This window comes from Apteryx rowi, unplaced genomic scaffold, assembly GCF_003343035.1.
Source record: "Apteryx rowi isolate R43461 unplaced genomic scaffold, aptRow1 scaffold_443, whole genome shotgun sequence".
Taxonomy (NCBI): Eukaryota; Metazoa; Chordata; class Aves; order Apterygiformes; family Apterygidae; genus Apteryx; species Apteryx rowi.
This window is the reverse complement of record NW_020450698.1, coordinates 287735-309309: the sequence shown is the minus strand read 5'-3', so window position 1 is coordinate 309309 and position 21575 is coordinate 287735. Positions and strand designations below refer to the sequence as shown.

General features: G+C 41.5%; 1 protein-coding gene across 1 annotated transcript in view; it reads left to right on the top strand.

Annotated features, from left to right (window-relative positions):
- Positions 1–21305, top strand: part of RBFOX2 (RNA binding fox-1 homolog 2) — a 92361-nt gene extending 71056 nt beyond the window's left edge. The window contains exons 6-13 of the mRNA XM_026076931.1: positions 1978–2038; positions 4464–4517; positions 4643–4735; positions 5865–5997; positions 11340–11379; positions 18991–19079; positions 20024–20096; positions 21251–21305. Coding sequence (XP_025932716.1) covers positions 1978–2038; positions 4464–4517; positions 4643–4735; positions 5865–5997; positions 11340–11379; positions 18991–19079; positions 20024–20096; positions 21251–21295 — 588 coding nt within the window. The 3' untranslated portion in view covers positions 21296–21305. The remainder of the gene's footprint in view (positions 1–1977; positions 2039–4463; positions 4518–4642; positions 4736–5864; positions 5998–11339; positions 11380–18990; positions 19080–20023; positions 20097–21250) is intronic.
- The last annotated feature ends 270 nt before the right edge of the window (positions 21306–21575 follow it).

Genomic DNA, 21575 nt, shown 5'->3' with positions numbered 1-21575 from the left:
AAGTACAAAATATTAAACAAAGATTAAAACAAAAAGCCGCCGTTTTGAGTAAGATGTCTGCATATTTTGCTTTTTTGTTTTGTTTTGTTTTTTTTATTTCCCTTTTCGATGGTTTAGCGTTTAGGGCCCTTCACTTGACTCACTCTTTCCATGGTAACTATACACAATGCTGGCGATGGTACGAGTTGGCGGTAAGTGAAACAAAAGCGCTAGAGAAGAAGCTTTTTTTTTTTTAATTTTTCTTAAAATTACAAAAACAAAATTAAGAAAGAAAAAATCCATCTGCCATCTCACATTAACACTACAAAATGTGATTTGACTTGTTGTCCCCACCCACCTCCTTTCCCCCTCTCCCCCTTTTATTTTCAATGCTGTTGAGTAATGCCGCCTGGACTTTGGATGTACATATCGTTTTGTAGCAGTCTGAGCTGTTTGATTACTGACTTCATGGTGATTTCCCCTTGCACATCTTACTCAGAGTTACTGAACTCCAGTTTGGCTGGTTTTTATTAATGCACCCATTTCCTCTTCTCTTTCTCTCCTGCCCCTTCTTTCTGCTGCTCTCTCTTTCTGAGACCTGTTTGTAGCTGTTACTGTTTGCTTTCTCTCTTTTTCTTTCTCTCTTTCCCCCTCCCAAGTTTATTTCTTTACTCAGTTAAATGCAGCTGTTGGTCTCTTTGCTGACTGGTGGTTTCTGATTGGTTCTGGCAATTTTTCCTTTAAGTGCTTGTGTTGCACTTTGCTGTAGCAGCTGATTTCAGGCACTCGCTCCATCTTAATGATTGTCTGTGAGACCCTATCTCCTCCCTCCTCCCTTCCCCACCCTCTGAATCAATTGTGTTTTTTTTTCTTTCTTTTATCTGTGTGTGTTTAACTGCATGCTCTCAGTCTCATCATTGTTGTTTCCCATTCTTTCTTTTTAAATGTGTAATGTTGCTATTGTTTTGGGGCTAAAACTAGAGTAAATGTAGTTCCAGACTCCTCACCCTGTGTAAGCTCATCATGCTATAAGTCTCAAGGGCCAAGAGCAACTTTTATAATAAAATTCTTTCTTCTTAAGCCCGGCCTCAGTTCCCATTTGGCATGTGTTTTGATAAATTATTGATGCTGTATAAAGACTTCACCCTCTTTGCAAGAACTTTGAGGCTGCCTGACATGGGGCTGCAGTAACTTGCCTTCCAAACTGGTCCATCTTTTCTTTATCAGTGCTATCTCTGTGGTAACACCCCACCTGCTTGAGCAATCAAAATGCTTGGAACTATACAGAGCTCTGTAAAGAGGGTGGAGGGCACAATAAAACAAGAAAAGACCCAGCTTCTACTGCTATGTATTTTTTTTCCCCCCTTTTTGCTCCAAGAGATTTTTGTTGTGGGGGAATATACAGAAAAAGGCTTGAAGATGAGGAGGAAACTGGTGAACATAGAGCATCCAAATGCTCGCTAGTGTTCCAAAAATCTCCTTAGGCCTTGAGAATTCAAATCTAAAGGTAATCAACTCCGGGTTACCTTTCTGTCTGAAAGGTATGTTTGCCTGAGATCTCTGGGCCCCAGTTTGATGGTGAGCTTGAGAAGTGAGTCAGTCTCTGCATCACCTGTTTCAGTTTCCATGTCCTGGGCTGCAGAGGTTATCACTGCCATTCTAACGGAACCTGGACAAAATAGCGGAAGACTTGCCCTTAAGATTGATGAGCTGAAAATAACCACATGCCAAGGGGTGGCTGGATGTCTGAGAATCGGTACTTTACTCTTGTTGGCCTTTTGTTTAATGCATAATTTAAAGTGCCACATTTAGCTGTAATGTTTATAATTAAATGGCAACTGTTAAAAGTAATTTAAACATTGCATTCTTGTAATATTGGTTGTTTAATTTTTTTGCTCAGAGAAGTATAGTGTGTGTGATATCTGAGAGTTTTCCATCATTTTCCCTAACGTCCTATGCTTCCTTCCCTCTCCTTCCCCTCCCCTTTCTTACTTTTAGGTTAACAATGCCACAGCACGAGTGATGACCAATAAGAAGATGGTCACACCATATGCAAATGGTAAGAGAGACTGTTTGTGCTAATGATGAGCTGAAAGATCTGAAGGAAGACAAGAGCTTCCTGGCAAGGGAAAAGTTGTGGCCTCTTCTCAAAAAAAACCCAAACAAAACAAAATGAAAAAACCCTCTGTTCTGTAGCATTGTTCTTCAGTATAATGCTAAGTGTGTATAGAGACATACCATTTTACAGATGGAGAAGTTGGGCATGGAGAGGTGTAGTGACATGCCTGCCTAGTGTGGCAGAGCTAGGAGTAGAACCCAAAGACTGACGTGTTGCCTGATGCTATTGCAGGCTGATGCTGTGCTACTGTACAGTGGGATATGCAGTACTCTTGAGTCTTGTTACCATCACTTAAATAAATATGAATGTAGGAACATAATTTTGGGTACATAATTGGATATATCTCAACTTATGTTCTAACTGTAAATGTCTCCGTCCCAGGTAGCCAGGGAAACAGAGGCATTGGGGCTATTTGTTTGTTCACTTTTTGTTACAGGTTGTGTCTGTATTCAGTAGTTTTCCAGTGAACCTGAATAAATAAAGACCAAGTTGTGTGGGTAATAAAGAATCCTGTTTCATTTGGGTATCTTGGTTCTTCTGTTTAGTGATTTTATGGCGTAGATATATATAGCATAAAAAGTCATTCTTATGGCAGAACTGAATGTTGCTTTGCTATAGATTTTGAATCTGAATCTTTGTTCTGAAACAGGCAGTAAAATCCTTTTGGTCTGGAAACATTCCCAAACAGTTTCAACAAAACAGGAAGCTGACTATAGGTAGTTACTGGTGTGAGAATCTGATTTGGTTACAACATAAGACTTGGAAGTCAGAAGGTCTGAATTTTGTTTGTGGCTCTGCTACTGACTTGTTCTGTGGCTCTTGTCAAATCACTTTATTTTGTTTGTAGAACTGAGGAAAATAGGGACAGACAAAGACTGGAATTCTGTTTTGGTGTTTGAAAGGAACTAGGAACTCTTGTAGTGAAAGGCAGTATAGCCACGTTGTGTTGTCCTGAAAACATGGACAGAAAATGTGTATGATTATTTGGTAACAAAACTTGGCTTACATAGCAATGACTTGTGAAATCATGATATCTGATAGGAATACTTCATCTGCTTTGGCAGCCAGCAATGTCTGCTTTAAAACTATGCAAAGATATTTGGTATTAGGCCAGGCTTAAGGCATACTGACTAATGGTCACACAACCATTATTAAATTTGAGGGCTGATCCTAGTCCTCTTATTGCCACCTCCCGTTTTGGTAATTGCTTTCAAGGTGGGCAGTGCAGAGACAACATGCCCAGTCTCGCAGAGGGAGTGTGTATTGCATGTGTCATTGTTTCTCTGCCAGCAGATGAAGATGCAGTATTGATGGGCTGCAGGTCAGTAAGTTGCTTGTAGAGCTTCTGAGATGGTTAGAGGTGTTAAAAGTGCATAAAGTGCTTCAGGACACCAAAAGCAAGACAGAGGAAGGGTATGGGTTTATTTAAATAATAATACCTGTGTGATTGCCAGTAGAAAAGGTAAAAAAAAGTTCTTTTTGGAAGTCAGCCCAGATCATGTTATTAGCTTTACTTCCCTTTCTTCCCTTGCTGGGTAGAAAGGGAAGAGGCAGACATGTTTACAGATCTGCTCGATGGGAAATGTGAGGTTCTTCATACCCATTCAACAATGGCAGGCCAGTGCCTTCTTCAAGCGTTACTCTCTCATATATTTTAGTTGATGATTTTCAGTTCTTGCCCGTTATCCAGATGATTTTAAAGCCAGTTCCCTGGGAATGCTTTCATTTGAAAAACAACATAAAGAAGGCAGGAAATACAAAAATAAAATGCAGAGGAGAAACGTGAGAGGAATAGACTGAATTGCTTTTTTGCAGTATAGTCTATGTAGTGCAGTTAGGGAGGAAATCTCAACTCAGTCACTATGTTGCTTTTTAGCAGAAGTCTAGCAAATAGGACAGGCAATGTGTTCTGAGATTTTTAAGGATGTAAATTGACTTGCTTGGGAGCACAGGCTGGACTGGTGGGTTTAGACAGGTTTCGGATCCACAGCATTCCCAGTGAATGCATGGAGGAACTGCAGGAACTGACAGCAAGGTTCATGGAGAGAATGCAGGGTTGCACTGTGTTTGTGGGGAATATGCATATAAGGTAGTTGGCATTCCCCTCAGCGGCATGTCTGCTGTGCTGTGGATCGGCTGATGTTTTGCTGTTGCCTCCAGTACAGCAATCTATACCTAGAACTTGACATTAGAAAAGGCAGTTGGCCTCCATCTACACCAAGGGGGATTGAGGTGGAAGCGGAAATTGAAGAGAGCTGTGCATGGGAAGCTGGGGTGCACGCAAGAGACTGTTCCCCATACTCACGCTACTCACTCCTTCTCTTGGTGTAGATTTTGGCATTCACTGCAGTCTTTGTTGTTTCAGGTTGGAAGTTGAGTCCTGTGGTTGGAGCGGTGTACGGCCCTGAGTTATATGCAGGTAGAGCTTAAGTAGACACTTCCACTTCTGCCATTTAACTGCAGTGGTGTTTGTTTATGTTCTCAATTTGCTGTTTCTTTATAACATTTTTACTTTTTTTTTTATTCTTTTTAAAATTAAATTAGCGTCCAGCTTTCAAGCAGATGTCTCGCTGGGCAATGACGCCGCAGTGCCCCTGTCAGGAAGGGGGGGTATTAACACTTACATTCCTTTAATCAGTAAGTAGCCCCCATTGGCCCCTCTGTTGTTACTGTGCTTGAGTAAACTATAACCTGTTACCCTTTTCTCCAGTCTGTATAATATATACTTGAAAGGATGGGTCTTATTAGGAATACGTTTATCTCTAGCCAAAGTACTCTGAGCAATGGCTGCAACTTTTTTGTCTGCAGTGTGTTTCCATGCTGGTGAATGGGTCTTTTTAAGCGATGAGGAGGCTGCAGAACAAGGGGAGGGTGTGTGTGTTGAGGAATGGGCCATTCCTATTTCCCCCCCCCCCCCTTTGAAATCAAAGAAACCAAACAGGCAAATCCCTAAAGTACATATTATACAAGCTGTTAAACCATGAGTCTGCTGCAGGGCCCCTAGTGGCATGCACCTGGATGCATGTTGGTTTGAATTTGTGCCTTGTGACTGGTTCCCTCCTGGTATCTGTTTATTACATATTTGCAGATGCCTCTAAGGATTTATGTCATTTCACCCTGAGCCAGTTTACTCCAGTATAAAGTGTAATAAAACAGGGCCTAACATACATGGAGCCAGTTTTTGGTCACATTTGTTAAATGAAGATGGGCTCTCAGTGAACTGGCACTTTATGGGGAATTTCTGCTGCTGTTACATGGGCTATCTTGTCTTGCAGGCTTTAAAATGAACATACAGAGGATTGGGTGGCAAAGAGTGGGAGGGGAAAGGAGGGAAGAGACTCTGATGTAAGCTGATTGACTTTAAGGACCTCTTGACAAATATTTTAAAGGCCCTCTGCAGTTTTGGAAGAGCCGCCTGCTATATTCACAGTAACTCTGTGTGTCTGGGACTCTAACCAGACTGCATGATGGTGTCAAAAGGGGGGAGGAGGGAATATATGTAACATGTCTGTGATGGATGAGGCATGCCAAAGCATTAACCCCTTGCATGCCAAACCTCTCTGCAACCCTTCCTCCTCTGAAGGCCACAGTATAGCAGGAAGTATGTATGCTGTGTCTGCTGGGCTATATGCATGCCCCTTTGCTGGACTGATGCAGAACACTCTGCCGCTGTGGAGCCTACTGTATCATTTTGCTTGAAGCAGACAGTTGTCTGTGGGGCAGGAGATTGGATCCTCTTCACCCTCCACTTTGTCTGTCTTTACAGTTCCAGGCTTCCCCTATCCAACTGCAGCCACCACAGCAGCCGCATTTCGGGGAGCCCATCTGCGGGGCCGAGGAAGGACAGTTTATGGGGCAGTCCGGGCGGTACCTCCTACAGCCATCCCTGCCTACCCAGGGTAAGCACTGGTCACAAGAACAGAGTGCTCTGCACAACCGTGTTAAATAGCTGATTGGCTAACAATTAAAATATAAGTAGAATTGTCTGGATGGTGAGAGTCAGGACATTGCTAGTGCCAGAGTATTCTGCACATGATGACGTTGAAAGAGGACAAATCTAAATTTTTCCACATTATGTTCTTGATTGAAACAATTTTCAGTATTCTGAAATTCGGATAGTTAAAAGCAGCAGCTTAAGGCACTGGTGGATTCCTTCTCGTAATTTCTGAATTTGTCTGCATGGTATTCATCATCCATTGACCCAATGTGTTATAGCACTACTGAGAAAGAAACAAAGAGAGAAGGTCTAAAGTTTCTGAAAAGTTTCTGCTCTCTGCACTCCCTTTGCATTTTGTTATCCGAGAATAAGGAATATTATCCATTGCCTTCATGCCTCACCATCTGGCAGTAGGACACAGGAAAGCCAGTTACCCACAATGGATTTGCTTTCTTTGTTGGAGACAGTTTAAAAAGGTTTAAAACAAAGATTAATCAAGTCCATTAATTTAATGTTGGGAGTGTTTGGGATATAGGGAGAATGAAACTGAAACATTCTTCTCCTAATTTTTGTATAAAGCAATGCTGAAAGTGTGGCCTTAGTGTTCTTTGCCCTCTGACTTTTCACTAGTAATGCAGTGGAATAGATTCTGTTACAAAAGAGTATTCTGCTGTTTAAAAGCACAGGAAACTAGTCTTGTTCATGGGTTTGGGGGCTTTTTTGTTTGTTTGTTAAAGTGTGATGGAGCAACAGATAATTCAGCAAATCCCTTCCAAGCTGTCTCTTTTAATTTTGAGGACGCTTTATTCATATTGCCTGACTAAATAATTTTATTTACCATATTCTGCAGGCAACGTTCTCAGAAAGAATAGGAGTAGGAAAGAATCTTCCAAGAGAGAGGAACTGACCGACCCTTTTTTTTTTTTCCTTTAGACTAGCCCCAAAAGGGAAGAAAAAAATATATGTACATCCCTTATTAAAAAAGGGAGGTGGAAGCCACACACTGATGTAAGGAGCTGGCCTGATCTTTGCTAGATAAGCTTGCAGCACCTTCTGTAGTAGATTAAGTGGGGAGAGCTTCTGTGGCCCTTCTGTTTTAGAGTACAGTCTGATATTGAAAGTGGGGCTCAAAGAAGCAAAGCTGCAGTGGTCGCATATCTGTCTAGCTTTGGACTCAGACAATTCAGAAAATGTTTGTATTTAATTCACCCTAAGACTTAAAATGAAACCTCTTGTCTGAACATGTAGGCCTTCCGAATGGAGTGTTTCTGTGTTTTTTAGACCCACCTCTTTTCGCCACTGCTCTTAGTTCATATTCTATATCCTCTGACCTGCAACTTGTCTGTCTGTCTTAGGTGCTCTAAAAATGACCCAGTCCTGTTTTATTAGGAAATTCTCCATAGTGAAACAGAGAAGCAAAGTTGAGCTAAGTGCTGCTGTCTAGGAGAATTTGAAATACTTGCACTGGGGAGGGAGAGGGCTTGTGTTCTTTATCCCTGGGAGTAACGGCTAGAGCGTTCCTAGCAAGAGGCTGTCACGAGTGGTGCACTGGGAGAAATTCTAGGCCTGTGTTTGATATAAATCCAGCCTGAGTCCTGTGTAAAGGATTTATTTCCATTTGGAGTATGGGCCAGGCTCCAGTGATTATCCCTTCCAAATACTGTCTCATGACTGTATTTACTTGCATTACGTTGGGTTTGCCTGACCCTGCTGACCGATTTCATACATCTTTATTGGCAGTGTATTATCCGGTAGATATTTGGAGGACAGCAGGCACATTCACAAAAGGCCCAGAACTGTCCTAATCCCAAGCATTGGGATGTAGTTAACTAATTCTGTTGTTTATTGTCATCATAGTCTGAATTGCTACATGATATTTTGTAGAGAGTGTTTGTTTCCTCATGGAATAATGTAAAATGTGCTATTCAGTCCTATGTTGCAGTAACCTGTAGGACAGTCACAACAACTACATGTGGGTACTGTTGACCTCCACGGAGTCAGGGGCAGGTATATATTCCTGACACCTTATCCTGCATCAGTAGCTTTTTCCCTGGCCAGTGGAAGGATGACACCATAAGATCAGTCATCAGTACATGAATGATCAAGATATAGTGAATAATGAGGAAGAAGACAGTAAAGAATGCTACAGGTTAACTCAAAACTGGTAGAAAGAATTGGTTTTTCAAAATCAAAATGTTTTTGTCTTATCACTGAATTTAAGAGCTTAGCAGAATTCAAAAAACAAGGAACATAGAATAATAAAAGCTTACTGGAATTGCCATGCTGGATCAGACCTGAGCACCATTCAGTTCGGCTTATTTTCTGACAGTGTCCAGTGCTAGATACTCCAGAGGAAGGTGCAAGAAATCACATCATTCTTAATAGTTTAGACATTTATTTCAAGGTCTAAAGCTCAGATTTATTAATGAATATATGAAATGTAAATACTTAAAGACATAGACATTTATCCAAGGAAGGTTATTCATACCTTTTGAAAGCAATTACTCAGAGAATTGGAGAGGATGCTAGATAGTCACCTGAGCTTGAAGTCAGAGAACAAATGCAAACTTCCAATGTAGAAGCAAGGAAGCATTTGTAAAAATAAATAAATATATGTTATGACCTCTGATATATAACATGGTCAGACTGGTACTGGAATACTTCCCTGATTTGTAGCAGCCATGCTTTTTAAAAAAGAATGCTGATAAATTAGACTTCAGCCCAAAAGCTGTAAGATTTAAACCTATGTCTGAAAAACTTGCCTACTGTAAAACTCAATAAGATCAATTTTATTTCTCAGACTGTAGCTGAGGCAGTTACTTGTTTGTGGTCATTAAGTACCTATGTAAAGAGTAGGCTTGTCATAGTAAAGAAGTCAAGGAATGTAAATATATAAAAGATACACTTAATTCAAATCCAAAAGTAGATAAAAGCCAGATAAGGCATAAGGCAATAGAGATCTTTGGGTTTGGGTTTTTTTCGTTTTTTGTTTCTTTAACACCACAGTCAGCTGTTGGTACAGCTCAATTAATGATATGATGGCTGCTTTACAAAATCAAGATATTTATATTTTTGGTAAACATGTTTTAGCTCAGTTAGTAGTGGTTTTTATGCAGAAGATGGTTAGACTACATAATCCTGAATGGTCCCTGTTGTTTTAAAATGAATGAATTCTTTCAGTTTTTGTTAGCGTTAAGAATCACAGTTATGGCTATTTTAGCACGTAAATAAACCATGCCAGATTTTGACACTGACGATCAGTGTCAGTTAGGTCCTGACTGAATGAGAGACAGAGGATGCATGTGTGCTTGGTTGCTTGGATTTAGGAAGTCTTATTACTTCCATTTAGTGGTTTTCCTTGCAATTTTCTCTGGAGATCTGGTGCTGGCATCTCTTGGTGACAGGATTCTAAGCTACAGGAATAGTGGCCTGATCCAATGTGGTAATGCTTGTAGTAATCCAAATGATTGTGCCCAGAGTAACTGTTAAAAATGCTAACCTGTTCATAAACCAACAGTCGCTTCCTCTGTCATGCGTTTGCCTTTCCTGCAGGGGCAGGTGAAGTATCACTGCTAAAACACTCCTGATCCTAGATAGAGAACCCAGCAATGTAAGTCACTGCCCCAGGAGACAAATTCTTTGTTTTGTGATTGTAAAAATTTAGCTTCAACAAACATGATCCTGTGGCCTGCTTTCTCCCTGCTGAAGTGGCTCCCCTCTTCCTCTAACAAGGATCTCTATCTTCGTATCAGCTCCATATGCTCTTGGAGACCATAGTAACTCTGTCTGTTGGGAGTGGAGTGTACTTTTCTTGGAGAAGACAGCAAGACTAAATTATTCAAGCAGTAGCTAATACTGCAACAGATTTTTTTATTTTTATTTTTTAAGTAATAGCAAGCAGAATTTTGGCAAGATATGCTGGGCTTTTTTATGTGTGTGCGTGCCTTACAATACATGGGTGTCTGAGGGTGGCAGGCTCTCGACAGCGTTTCACATTCCATCTGAGTAAAAAATAATTTAAAAAAGCTAGTGTTGCATACCTTCCTTTTGTCTTAATGCCACTGGTAAGTCATACACACTAGATTCATGGATCTCACAGATGGTGGGGCTGATGATTTTCAAAGCCTTGAGTGAGTTTGTGCAGAGCTATTCAGAGGAAAAACAGGAGAAACTTCCTCAGTATGAAAGCACACATTTAACACAAATGGGTGGGGGGGCATACCCTGTCTTCCTTCCTCATCCTTCCCCAACCCTTGTCCCCAAAGCAAGCTGCTTAGTCTTACACCAGCAAATGCTCTTGTAAGAGTGGCTCTTTGGGAACCCCAGACTCTGGTTTAACAGTTTGCCTGCTTGAAGTTCTGAGAGAAAGAAAACAATGGCTTAAAACAGAAAAAGCACCATGCCACGGAAACCCTTCCAGTTGCTCCTCTGTGCTATGGAATATGTCGTTACTACCAGGGACTCCCCCTGCACCTTTCAATTCTTGGACCTTGGACCAGTCACCTAACCTTTTTAGCTCATTATCTCTGCTTGTGAAAGCAATGCATTGTGGGTAGTTTTGGTTTTTTTCTTTTTAATTACATTTCTCTGTGTTTACTTTGATCAGAATTGATTGACTTGTTTTCCTGAGGTGTTGCATCGATTCTTTAAGATGCTGAATAATAATACTTTGCATGCTTGTGTGATCAGCCAAATCTTATCGCATGTCTAATGTGCAGGGTAAAAGCAGGTGATGTATGGATGTCAGAAACAAAGTCATGCAGCCCTGTGAAACTCGAAATATGTAATTGTACACATCACTCTGACATATGCTTCTGACATAGGTGATTCCAGTCCCTGTGGGATTCCTTCTGAGGGGCTTTTAGATTCCCGAAGCCCGCTTCATGAAACCAGTGTTTCCATGTGTTTAGGGGGTAACTAAAATAATTCCAGGAGAATAACCAGAGTGGAGGTTTCTAAACCCTTGTTTCTCTTCTTCAGGACATCAGATCTTTTTTGAGTCTATTTTTACTGTACAACATGGTTGTTCCCTCCCTCTCTCCTTTGCATACTGTCTCCCTCTCTTCCCACCCCCTTCCCCCTTTGCATGCCATGGAAGATGACTTGGAGCTGTCTAGCGTGCGTGCGCACACACATTCTCTTGCTGATTTGCTCCTGCCAAAAGCCCAGGTTGTGGATTCATACATCACCTGCCTGTGTAAAACGCATGTGCATGCTGCCGTCCTCAATAACCGGAATGTGTTTTCTGTTCTTTTGTTTTTTGTTTTTGTTTTTTTTTTTTGTTTTTGTGTGGATTTTCTGCAGTGTGGTTTACCAGGACGGATTTTACGGTGCTGACCTCTATGTAAGTACACACACCGGAGCCTTCTCATCCCCAACCCCTGACAAGCCAGCCTTTTTTTTTTTTTTTTTTTTTTTGGTTTGTTTGGTTTGGTTGTTTTTTTTTAAATATCATTTACTTTTAATTTTCTTCTTCCTTGTGGATATATATATTTATATATTTAGGAATGCAAGCATGCTTCTCTGTCACTGCGCTTGCCCCTGGGTGCAAGACCTAAGCCTTTGGGTTTCCTGATCATTGCCAGGGTCAGTTTACTGGGTGTCCTCTCCCCCACATGCACACTGCTACTAATCAACCTGAGAGATGATTAGCAAATTAAAATTTCTCTCAACACTTCTCTCATTTACATAATTTGGATATAAAAATAACAGGACTGGTTTAGCCTCAGACCTTCCCTTTCCTCCTCCCCCTCCACCCTCCCCTTTTTCTCCCCTCTTGGGGCCCTTTCAGGTTTGATTTGTGCAGCCCACACTAAACTGAGTGAGTTTTGTGTTTACATATGTTCATGTGCCACTGGGATACAGAGATTATCCCTTGGGGAAGACACTGGGACTGACTAAAAATAGAGACTGAGATGTTGGAGAGAAAACTGATGTCTCATTTTGCTAGTAAAAATGGCACCTAAATAGACTAGATTCTTGTCCTTTAGGGAATTGTAAAGTAGAAATGTATGGGGATGTTCAGTTAGAAAAGTCAGCAGGCTTCTCCTGTCTGGGAATTCTCTCTAATACTGCAGAAGACTTTGTTTCTGTCCTGTGGCTGCACAGCCAGTCTGTGTTGTGAATCTTCAGAGCATCTGTATACGTAGGTGTGGATCGAGGGCTTCTGAGTGGCTACTAAAAAAGGCACTTCTCTTTCCAGTGGAGAGTTGCTGTAGAACAACTATAATAACAATATGATCTTCAAAGCCAAAATGTTCAGATCCACTACTGCCATCGCAACTTGTGGACTGCATAGCTCTAGCAAAGTTCCCTTTCACAGGATAATAGGTGTTACCTCTTTGGAGCTGGAGAAATTTTATATTGGATAGTGCCACAGTTATCAGCATGGATTTCATGTCCACACTGTTTTAAAGATGGTACTTCTGATATTTAGAAAGAGGACCCTGGGGGTTAGATTCCAGATAATGGATAGGTCATAGAAATGCAAAAACTAACTCTATGTGAAGAATCAGGTCTTGTAAAGGCACTTTTCCCAACCCAGTTACAGTGGTTGGAAAGCATACTCTCTAAACATAGAGATACTGGGTGCATTTCTTCATTCTTACATATACTATTGTGTGCTCATTCCTCTAAAAATTGATATGCCTGGTCAAGCGCTCCTTTATAAAACTTGGTCAAGGACTACTAAAGAGTTCTGGGTTTTCTTGCCTCACTCCTAAAACGTTAGTCATTACAGACCACTGAGTTTGCTACAGCAAGTGAACAAGCAAATGGGCAATGCCTTACACTTAGTGTCTCTTCTCTGCGAGTATGGCATGTAAGAGGCTATCTTGTTGAAAGGGAAGATTGGCCAGGGTTATTCCCTATTTATTTTCAGAAAACTCCTTCAGAGCTTCCACTGCTCATGGAGGGGAGAGGCTTATTTAACATGTTTTAAGGACAGAAGCTTCAGTAATGAAGAAATCCCCATAGTCACTTTTAACTGCACTGCAGTAGCATCGTTTATAATGAAACCAAGGCCCAAAATCAGGCTAGAACCATTAGATGAACTTCTGAACACTTTGCTTTCTGTGGTTCGGGTCTCATCGTGAAAAAGCAGGACTACAGAATAGGGCCTTCCTCAAGGTAGATGAGATGTGCTTTTTGCTATGTTATTGTTGCCCAGAGATCTCAAATATAGCTCAGAAAAAAGTAATTTCAATCCTACATGAAGTTAACTTTCCAAACAATTTGAATGAGTGCAGCTGCCCTATACTCCACTGATTTGTGGTGTTCACTGTAGTGCTTACATTCAACTGATTGCTGCAAAAGGATTGTTCAGAGTATAGAAGTGATGGCAAAGGATTCTTCAGCTATGATATTTCTACCTGTGGTGTGGTTAGGGGGAAAGTTAAACTGAGGTTCCCTTAGTTCTTCTGAGTCAGTGGGATTGTGTTGAGGAAAGGCTGAAAAGGACCCTGAGCTGGCAGGGTGTAGTTAGTGGTAGGCAGGTTGAAAGGGAAGTGTCCCAAGTTTGGGCTGCTTTTTCCACAGAAGTATTATACACTGATTTCTCATTTTCCTCTTCCTCCTCCTCTTCCTCACTCCTTTTTTCTTTCCTGGGGCAACCATCCTGCTAGCTATTTCTTCTATGAAAAAGGCATTCCATCTCTTGTTGGATGCATTCCACTCTGGCAAGATACCTGAATTTATAAAACAACCTGCCCCAGGATGCAGAGGGCTTTGGGAGATTACAGTTCCATTTTGCATCGTAAGAAGGTTATCTTTCTCCTACAATGGGGTCAATCTGGGGTAAAAGCCACCTGTGCGAAGACCACTCCTGCCTGTGAAAAGCGTGCTTGCATCCACTGGAAAGAAAAGGCTGGTGAGCCCCACCGTGGGCTGTTTGTATGATTGTTTCTTTCCACAGCTGTGTTTTTTTGAACTGCTCTTCCTGTGTTCTGTTATAGAATAGTCTTACAGGAACCAATCATTAGCGCTAAAATACCTCAGGTAGGAGTGCCAGTGTGACCTGCCAACCAATCAGATTGTGGATTGCAGTGGAAAAAACTGAATTATACTAACCATTCCAGCACCACATTAGAGATGGGAACAGAGGCTTTTTTAGGGTAGTGCAGACTCATGTGTGATCAAAGCCCCTGCTGTGGCAGGGTGGCATGCGTCCAGATTTCACACCGAGTGGCATTTCATTTAAAAAAATAAAACAAAACAAAAAAAATTCAATGGAAGGGTTAACAAGGTCATGCTTGTCCCATTACCATGTAGAAGCACCTGCTGCAATGGACACTGTTGTCCTGTCACCTCTTTTAATTCATTCATGCTCATTCCTGGTGCACATATGCCACCCTTCTAATACAGAAATATTGGAAACAGTTCTAGCCCTTTCTGCTTCTAAACTTATGTTATAGGGCAGTTTTGGGGTGGAAAAGACACATTCTAGGTCTGATAAATAAACAATCCTAAAATTGGGATCCCTGCCTAAATCTATCAGGCAGCCAAAAGTATATAACTAGTACTAGGAATTATACATTTTTCCAAGGGCATGGAAATGCCTGTGTCCTAGTGGGATAAAAGCTCTTCCAAGTAAAAAACACCAGCAACACACTTTGTGTGCCTAAGGCAGCAAGGAAAGAAGAAAAGGGAGGCTTATGACTGTAGGATACACTGAAATAGTGAGATGTAGTTTTGGATTTCTTCATGTTCTCATTGGATTGATCACCTAATATGGACCTGAAGAGTGGAAGAGAAGATGGACTTACTTTGAGCTGAACTGCATAGTCTTAAAGTGCTCATTTTTCTATGTTAACATCTCCAGTAATTGGAATGCTGCTTTAGTTGGGATTGCAGCTTCCCATATATGTTGTTTTGCCATGTTTGTCCTATTCTTCCTGAAATAACACAATATTGAAAAACATTAACAAAACATTCTTTAGCCTTTAATGTTAAAGAAGGAATTAAAAATGTATTTTGTTGCCTCCTTCTGTTGCTGAGCCAAGGATAACATCACAGAAGAGTAATTTGAAATTTGGGGTTTTGTGAACACCTGAGCAAATCCAGTTGTTTGGCAAACAAGATCTGTAGGTTCAGCCTCTTAGCCTCTCTAGACATTAACACGGGAAAAGGGGCTCAACACAGCCCTGACAATAATGGCAATGTATCAAGAGAAATAGAATTAAAATAAGCAGCATTTAGTGCTGTATTCATCTCATTTTCTCCCCAAACAATCCAAAAGACTGTACTGGAGAGAACTGATCTTGATTTAGGCAGTCATTTTGATTGCTTATTATTGCCTGGTAAAAATTCATTAGCCTTTTCCTTAGTTTCCCTATTTCCTCCTCAAGGCAGTGTTTGAACTGTCTCATTGATAGAGGTGTCTCTGATATAACATCTTCACAAGAAGCTCAGACACGCTCATTTCTTCTGAGGCAAAGCTAAAAATTTTAAAAACTGAACTTAGATGGGTAAACCTGTCACTGTGGAATCCCTTCACTTAAATGGAGTGGGAGTTTGCATGGCTTTCCTGGGTTTCAGGGACTATGCCACTCGATGGTGTCTTCTGTTGCAGTCTGGCTGTAGCACTGGAGGAGTGTGGTGCAGCTAACAAGGGCTTTTTTTGTTGTTTTTTTTTGTTTTCTTTTATTGGGAAACATGAATGCTCATGTTTATTTGAAGATGCTCTACTCTGATACAGTTATATTTCCTACAGTACCTGAAGTGAGTGGCATCAGAAGTCACTAGGGGTGATAGGGCCTTGTAGCTGAGGTAGTGGGTGAGCTTTGCATTCCAGATAGTTGTGTGTGAACAAGAATAGCAGGAGGAAATACTGGTGCATTGGACAAGCTGAGTAGGGTTTTAGATGCATTGATGAAATTATATGTGGGTCCTGGGTTATGGAGAACAGGAGCGTCTGCTGGGTAAGGCAATCTGCACAGCATCACCTTTGCTCTGTATGGTTCCCAGAGCTTGCTGAAAGCATTTATGACCAAAAAAAAAAAAAAAAAGGAGTAATAGTTGCAACTTTCCTTCTCTCTCCTTCACCCTGTTTTGGTGTATTTGGACCTGTTGGTCATGCTAAATACATCCCTCTGTCAGAATTCCCTAAGCTGTCCACACTCATTGCTCCTATGACAGGAAAGTACCATGGCCATTATAATCCCTATTTTTGATTTTATTTAAAGTGCACACAAGTAGAATTTGCAGACTGCTTTGGACTGAGCGGGTCTGCCTGTGTGTGTGTACCTATATCCTGTGACATTTTTTTAAGTCAACAGTAGTTTCAATTTTGCATCAGTGCATGGTAAAAAGCAATACAGATGTCAGCTATTTCTTAACTTCATTTCTCCAATGAATTATTTCTCCTGTTTTTGTTTGTTGTGCAGTTGACTGAAGAAATGTTAACATCCCGCTCTAAATCTCTCAGTGGAGTCTCTGTTCCCTTCTCTGATATAACAGATGGGTTATTGCTTGTTATAATTATTAACATTGTGGTGTGGGACAGGGTTAGGGTGGGAGCCATTTTGGGGGGTGAGGGAGGGAGGCTGTGGGGATCATTAAGGTTGGAATGTTAACTCCAGTGGTGACTGACTGTTTCCGTAATAGCAGGTTGTTGTGGCTGCACGCTCTAGTACTTGAGGCTGTGTACTTCACTGAGCTTGTGGTAGAGCCTAGGGCGAACTGCTGTCCCAAGAGAATGCTGGGATGGATAGAACTAGCCAATATGAGTCTGAACGTGGTGACTTTGCTGGTTGTTCTAGCTCCAGATGTCAGCATGCTTAGTTTTTAATTTTGATTAATAAATGTTACGCCATTCCCCTTCCCACACCTGATTCCAACCCTTCTTTTCTTTTCTTTTTTTTTTTTATTTTCCTTTACAAGAAACATAAGTTAAAAGAAAATTACATGATAACCCTTTCTGGTTTCAAACTGCATCTTGCTGTCATGTTTAGAGTATATGTCAGTCGCATTTAATATGGCTTTGATCTCAAATGTGGCTGATAAGAGTGAGGCAGAGTGGGAATCTGGGCATGTGATAAAGCAGTCTGCCCTGCATAGGATAGTGCCAGGTGCAAAATGTATTTATTTCATGCCCAAGTGATAGACCACATCAAGACTTTGGGAAGCTTAAAAACTTAAGGAAGAACTGCAACAGCATTGGTATGAAGTTTTGTTTGAATTTGCTGATGAAGAGTTTGATTTGAATTAAGGTTGCATCTTGTTCATCTTCTCTCTGTCATGTTTTGGAGGTGGCGGTAATTGTGGCACGATGATATCATACTAAAAACAAACTAAACCCTCCCAAACCATTGGTCTGAAATGCAGGGATTGAAGCTAGGTAAGAATAGGAGGGACAAAACTCTGGTGCAACATCTCTTTCAGGCAGTGTGGTGATGTTTCAGAGATGAAGATTTGTGTTACTCTCTCTTTCGATAACTAGAAGATTGAAAGTTCTGTAGGTTCCTCTACTCCAGAGCAGGACTTCATCATCAGGCGCTTTCAGTAGTGTGTTACCCTTCATGAGGATGGGTTCCACCAAGGCAGTCAAAATGAAGTTAAAGCCATTCCTTCTATTTTAAAATCTAACTGGTCCAAAACTGAGCACTACTAAATAGACATGGAGTCCTGTAGTAGACCCAGTCTTGTATTCTTAGATCTTTTGGTTCTGTGTACCTATAGACAAGAAGTATAGAGTTATTCTGAGCTGATTCTGGAAGTGAAGAGTGTAAGTTTGCCTTCTGGTCTTTCAAGTGCTAAAATGTCAAAAAAAAAAAAAAAAAAAAAAAAAAAGCCAGAAGCAATATGGAGTTTTCTGATGTTGTTTATGGCCCTGGGTGATTCTGGCAAATTAAAGCCATGGTTCATTTACCATTTCCCCCACCTTCTGTAGAGTTAACAGAAAGTGTTTAGAGTCACAGAGTTTAAAAAAAAAAAAAAAAAAAAAAAATCTAACCTCTACTTCAAAGCTCTCTTTCCTGACTGCCACACAGCCTTTGCCCCTATTCTGAGAGGGGGCAGGCCTCTGTCTTTCATTATTGCGAGGTGTACAAAGCTGTGTGTTTGAACCAGGTATTCATCTGTCCCAGAGCTGTTTGTGGGAATTCCAGTAGGACACTCGCAAGTCTTCCTTTGGGTCAGGATTCACATTTTGCCAACACAGCTGTAGCTATGTTTTTAGTAACTGCCTTTTATCAGTGTGAACATATTTTAAGTGTTTCCTTTATTCATACAGATGTAGCATGGGTACAAATGCAGCAGTGATACCGACTGCTGTGACCTAATTTCCCCCAACCTGTTTCCTTCTTATCTGGAAGAAGGGGAGAACATTCTGTTTGGTATTGCTGTCACTTTGCTTGTTGGCAGCTCTGAGACCACCAGAGATTGTCTTCTCTGACCACCTTTTCCTTATCACTTTGGGCTTCTCTAGCTATTGATACTTTTATGTATCTGGGCCAAATGAAATTCCAGCCTTTTGGGTCTCCCAGGCTTAAAAAAAAAGAGAGAGAGAGAGAGAGAAAGAAAGAAAAGCAGGAGTTTCTCTGAATGATTCCCTTTCTAAAATATACACTTGACAGAAAAAGTGCCCACCTCTCATTTCTGCAGCATAAGAGGAAGGGGGCATAGAAATGATGTTAGATACAAGATTTCAGCTTTCTTCTGTTTTTCTCTTCCTCCATGCCAAATTTAATTTCCTACAGGAGCGTAACCATGCTCAGGCTTTCTTCAGTTCGCTACTTCTGCTAAACAGGGTAATGGGAGAGGCTCCCTAGCCCTTCAGAGCAATGGAAGATACATGGGTTAATGGGCAGTGCTTGTGATAGATGTGACATGGGAGCTGATGCAGTTTGAAACATTTCCTCTCCTTGTGATGTGTGTGAGGTTTTTTTTGTTGTTGTTGTTTTTTTTCTCTGTGTGGGTGGGCAGGTATCTGTAAAGTCAGTTCTCTTCTCTCCTGCAGGGTGGATATGCAGCCTACAGATATGCACAGCCTGCTACTGCAACAGCAGCCACGGCCGCTGCAGCCGCTGCAGCAGCTTACAGCGATGGGTATGTAAGGGGGAGGTGCCCATGGGGACTAGCTTGCTGTGCTCAGGGATTCAAGGAGCATTGATCCATTACAATACTACTTCTTCTTTCCCTGTTTCTTTGTCTTACTTGCACTCGCATGTGCACGCATGCATGCACAACCCAACATGGAAAGACTTGAATGCACGATTTGTCTCTCTGCTCCTGGGTAGTATTAGCCTTGGGTATATGTGAGCTGGCACAAATCCTGGTCTCTTCCTTACCCTTGTGATTCTTTACCCAAAGGAGGCAGTGGGGTTATGGCCTCAGAGCCAAGAGACATGGTTTGCATTGCCAGCTCCTTGGTCTGTGACTCTGGGCAGGTCATTTAATGACTGGGTGCATTTTTCTCCCCATCTGTGAAGTGAAAATTGCTCAGCTCATGTAGTACTTCAAGATGCTTTAACTCTGTATAAATGCAAAGGATTATCATCATCAGAGTGCTTGCCTTAAGATTTTTCGTCTCCTGTGCAGTGAGCCCACGTTTTAATCCTAGCACATGTGAGAGCATTAAAGTTTATACTCCCTTCTCATTCTGGAGAATCCCTCACTGCTTTCCATTTAGCAGCTGTTACCGTGCCAGTAGCGCTAACACCAGCAGTCACTCTTCCAAATTGCTTCACTCAAGGTAAGGGATGCACTAAGTATCATGTCAAAAGTGCCAGCCTCTTTCCTACAGGTTGAGATCATGGCTTCTGCAATGTTCCTCCTTGCAGGCTATTCTCTGTCTCATGCATGGCAGTATGCCCATAGATTATCTTTTTAGAGGGGCTGTCTGAATGCATGTGTGTGTATGTATGCATACATGTGTGTAGAAGGGCATGCTGCTTCTCCCATTTCCTGTGGTCAAACAGCTGCTTCTCTGCCCCTCTGAAGTGACTTTCTTTTTTCTTTTTTTTTTCTTTATCTTTTCTCCCCCTCTTCAGTTATGGCAGGGTGTACACAGCAGATCCTTACCATGCCCTTGCCCCTGCCGCTAGCTACGGAGTTGGCGCTGTGGTAAGTGGGATTTTCTTTTTCGTTGCTGTTTCTCATTCTCAGCATGGGGAACAGCTGCTCACTACATATCAGGTGCTGAAACTTCATCCACAAATACTTTTTTCTTTAGGGAGGAGGTCCTTAGCTCTAGTGCTGGGTACCCAGTTGCTCAGCATTTATGTCTGTGTCTATGCACACTAGGAAAGGAGCCAGGCTGTAGGAGACCAGTTATCACTTGGCCTTGGTGTATCCTGCTGCAAAGGAGCTGGGAGAAGGATGACAGGAAGTGTCAGGAGCCAGAATGTTGTGGTGAATCAGTATAGCTGTATCAAGGAGATGGTTATAGCAAGAATCAGCAATGGTTGGAGATGCAGGACATCCTCTGTTGCCATTTTCATTAACTTTAAAGACTCTGTTGCATGTTGAGAAACTAATTCTTGGAAGTTAAGGAATAAGTTGTTTTCATGACATCTTGCAGCAATGCTGCTCTACTTGGTTCCTTCTTCCAATAGTGGAAGGATGCGGTATCCTGCCTTCCAGTAGTAGTTACACAAGGGCAGGACTGAAGTATGTTGGCATCAGAGGGGAGTGGAGTAGCTTGCTGAAAACACATGCTTGCCCATCTGCTTCTAGCTGATGCAATACCTCTGTTGCTACAAAGACTGGAATGCAAATATGTTCAGCGAAAAAGACGCCTAAATATAGATGTCTGCAATGTAGAATCTCTGAGTCTCAGCTCATCATGTGGATTCCCTTTAAGGTCAATGCAGCAAAACCAGGTATTACTAGGATACCAGGTCATCATGTCTATTTTAGACCTCTACCTTAGGGTGAGGTGAAGAACATCCTAGACATGCCAGTCTCTGCTGTCTAATAAAGGCAGACTAGACAACTGGCTCAGATGTTTGGATTAATGAATATCATCTCTGGTATCCTTTTGACTGGGACTCGCCAAACTTCACCCCCAGGTGGCTGGCTGTGAGCATGTCCTGAGCCATGTCTTTGGTTTTACAGGCAAAAATCTTTGCTCTGTTGCTTCTTAGAGATGCTGATGGCAGTGAGTCAGTGCCAGGACACATCCCTCAGTCCTTCTGCGAGCATTCGGGCACTGTCCTGAATGTTTCTTCCTGGTTCACTTCCTAACAACTACTTCTTTTCTTGTTTAATTTCTACAGGCGAGTTTATACCGAGGTGGCTACAGCCGATTTGCCCCCTACTGAAGTGACGTGAGCCCCTTGCAAGTGGGACAGCCCCCCCAGTTCATGAGGCCTGGCTATTGCAATATTTACTAGTAGAGGAACTCTATAGCAAGATGAGGAGGAAAAACAAAAAACAAAAGAGAAAATACTTTTTTATACCTCACTATGTTCTTTGAATATGTATTTTTTCCTTTAAATTTCTGCCTTTAATTCTTTTGTTCCAAAGATTGTGCATTTTTTTGTTTTTTTTTTGTTTTTTTGTTTTTTTTTTAACTGTGGTAAAAATAATGCATTTCCGTGT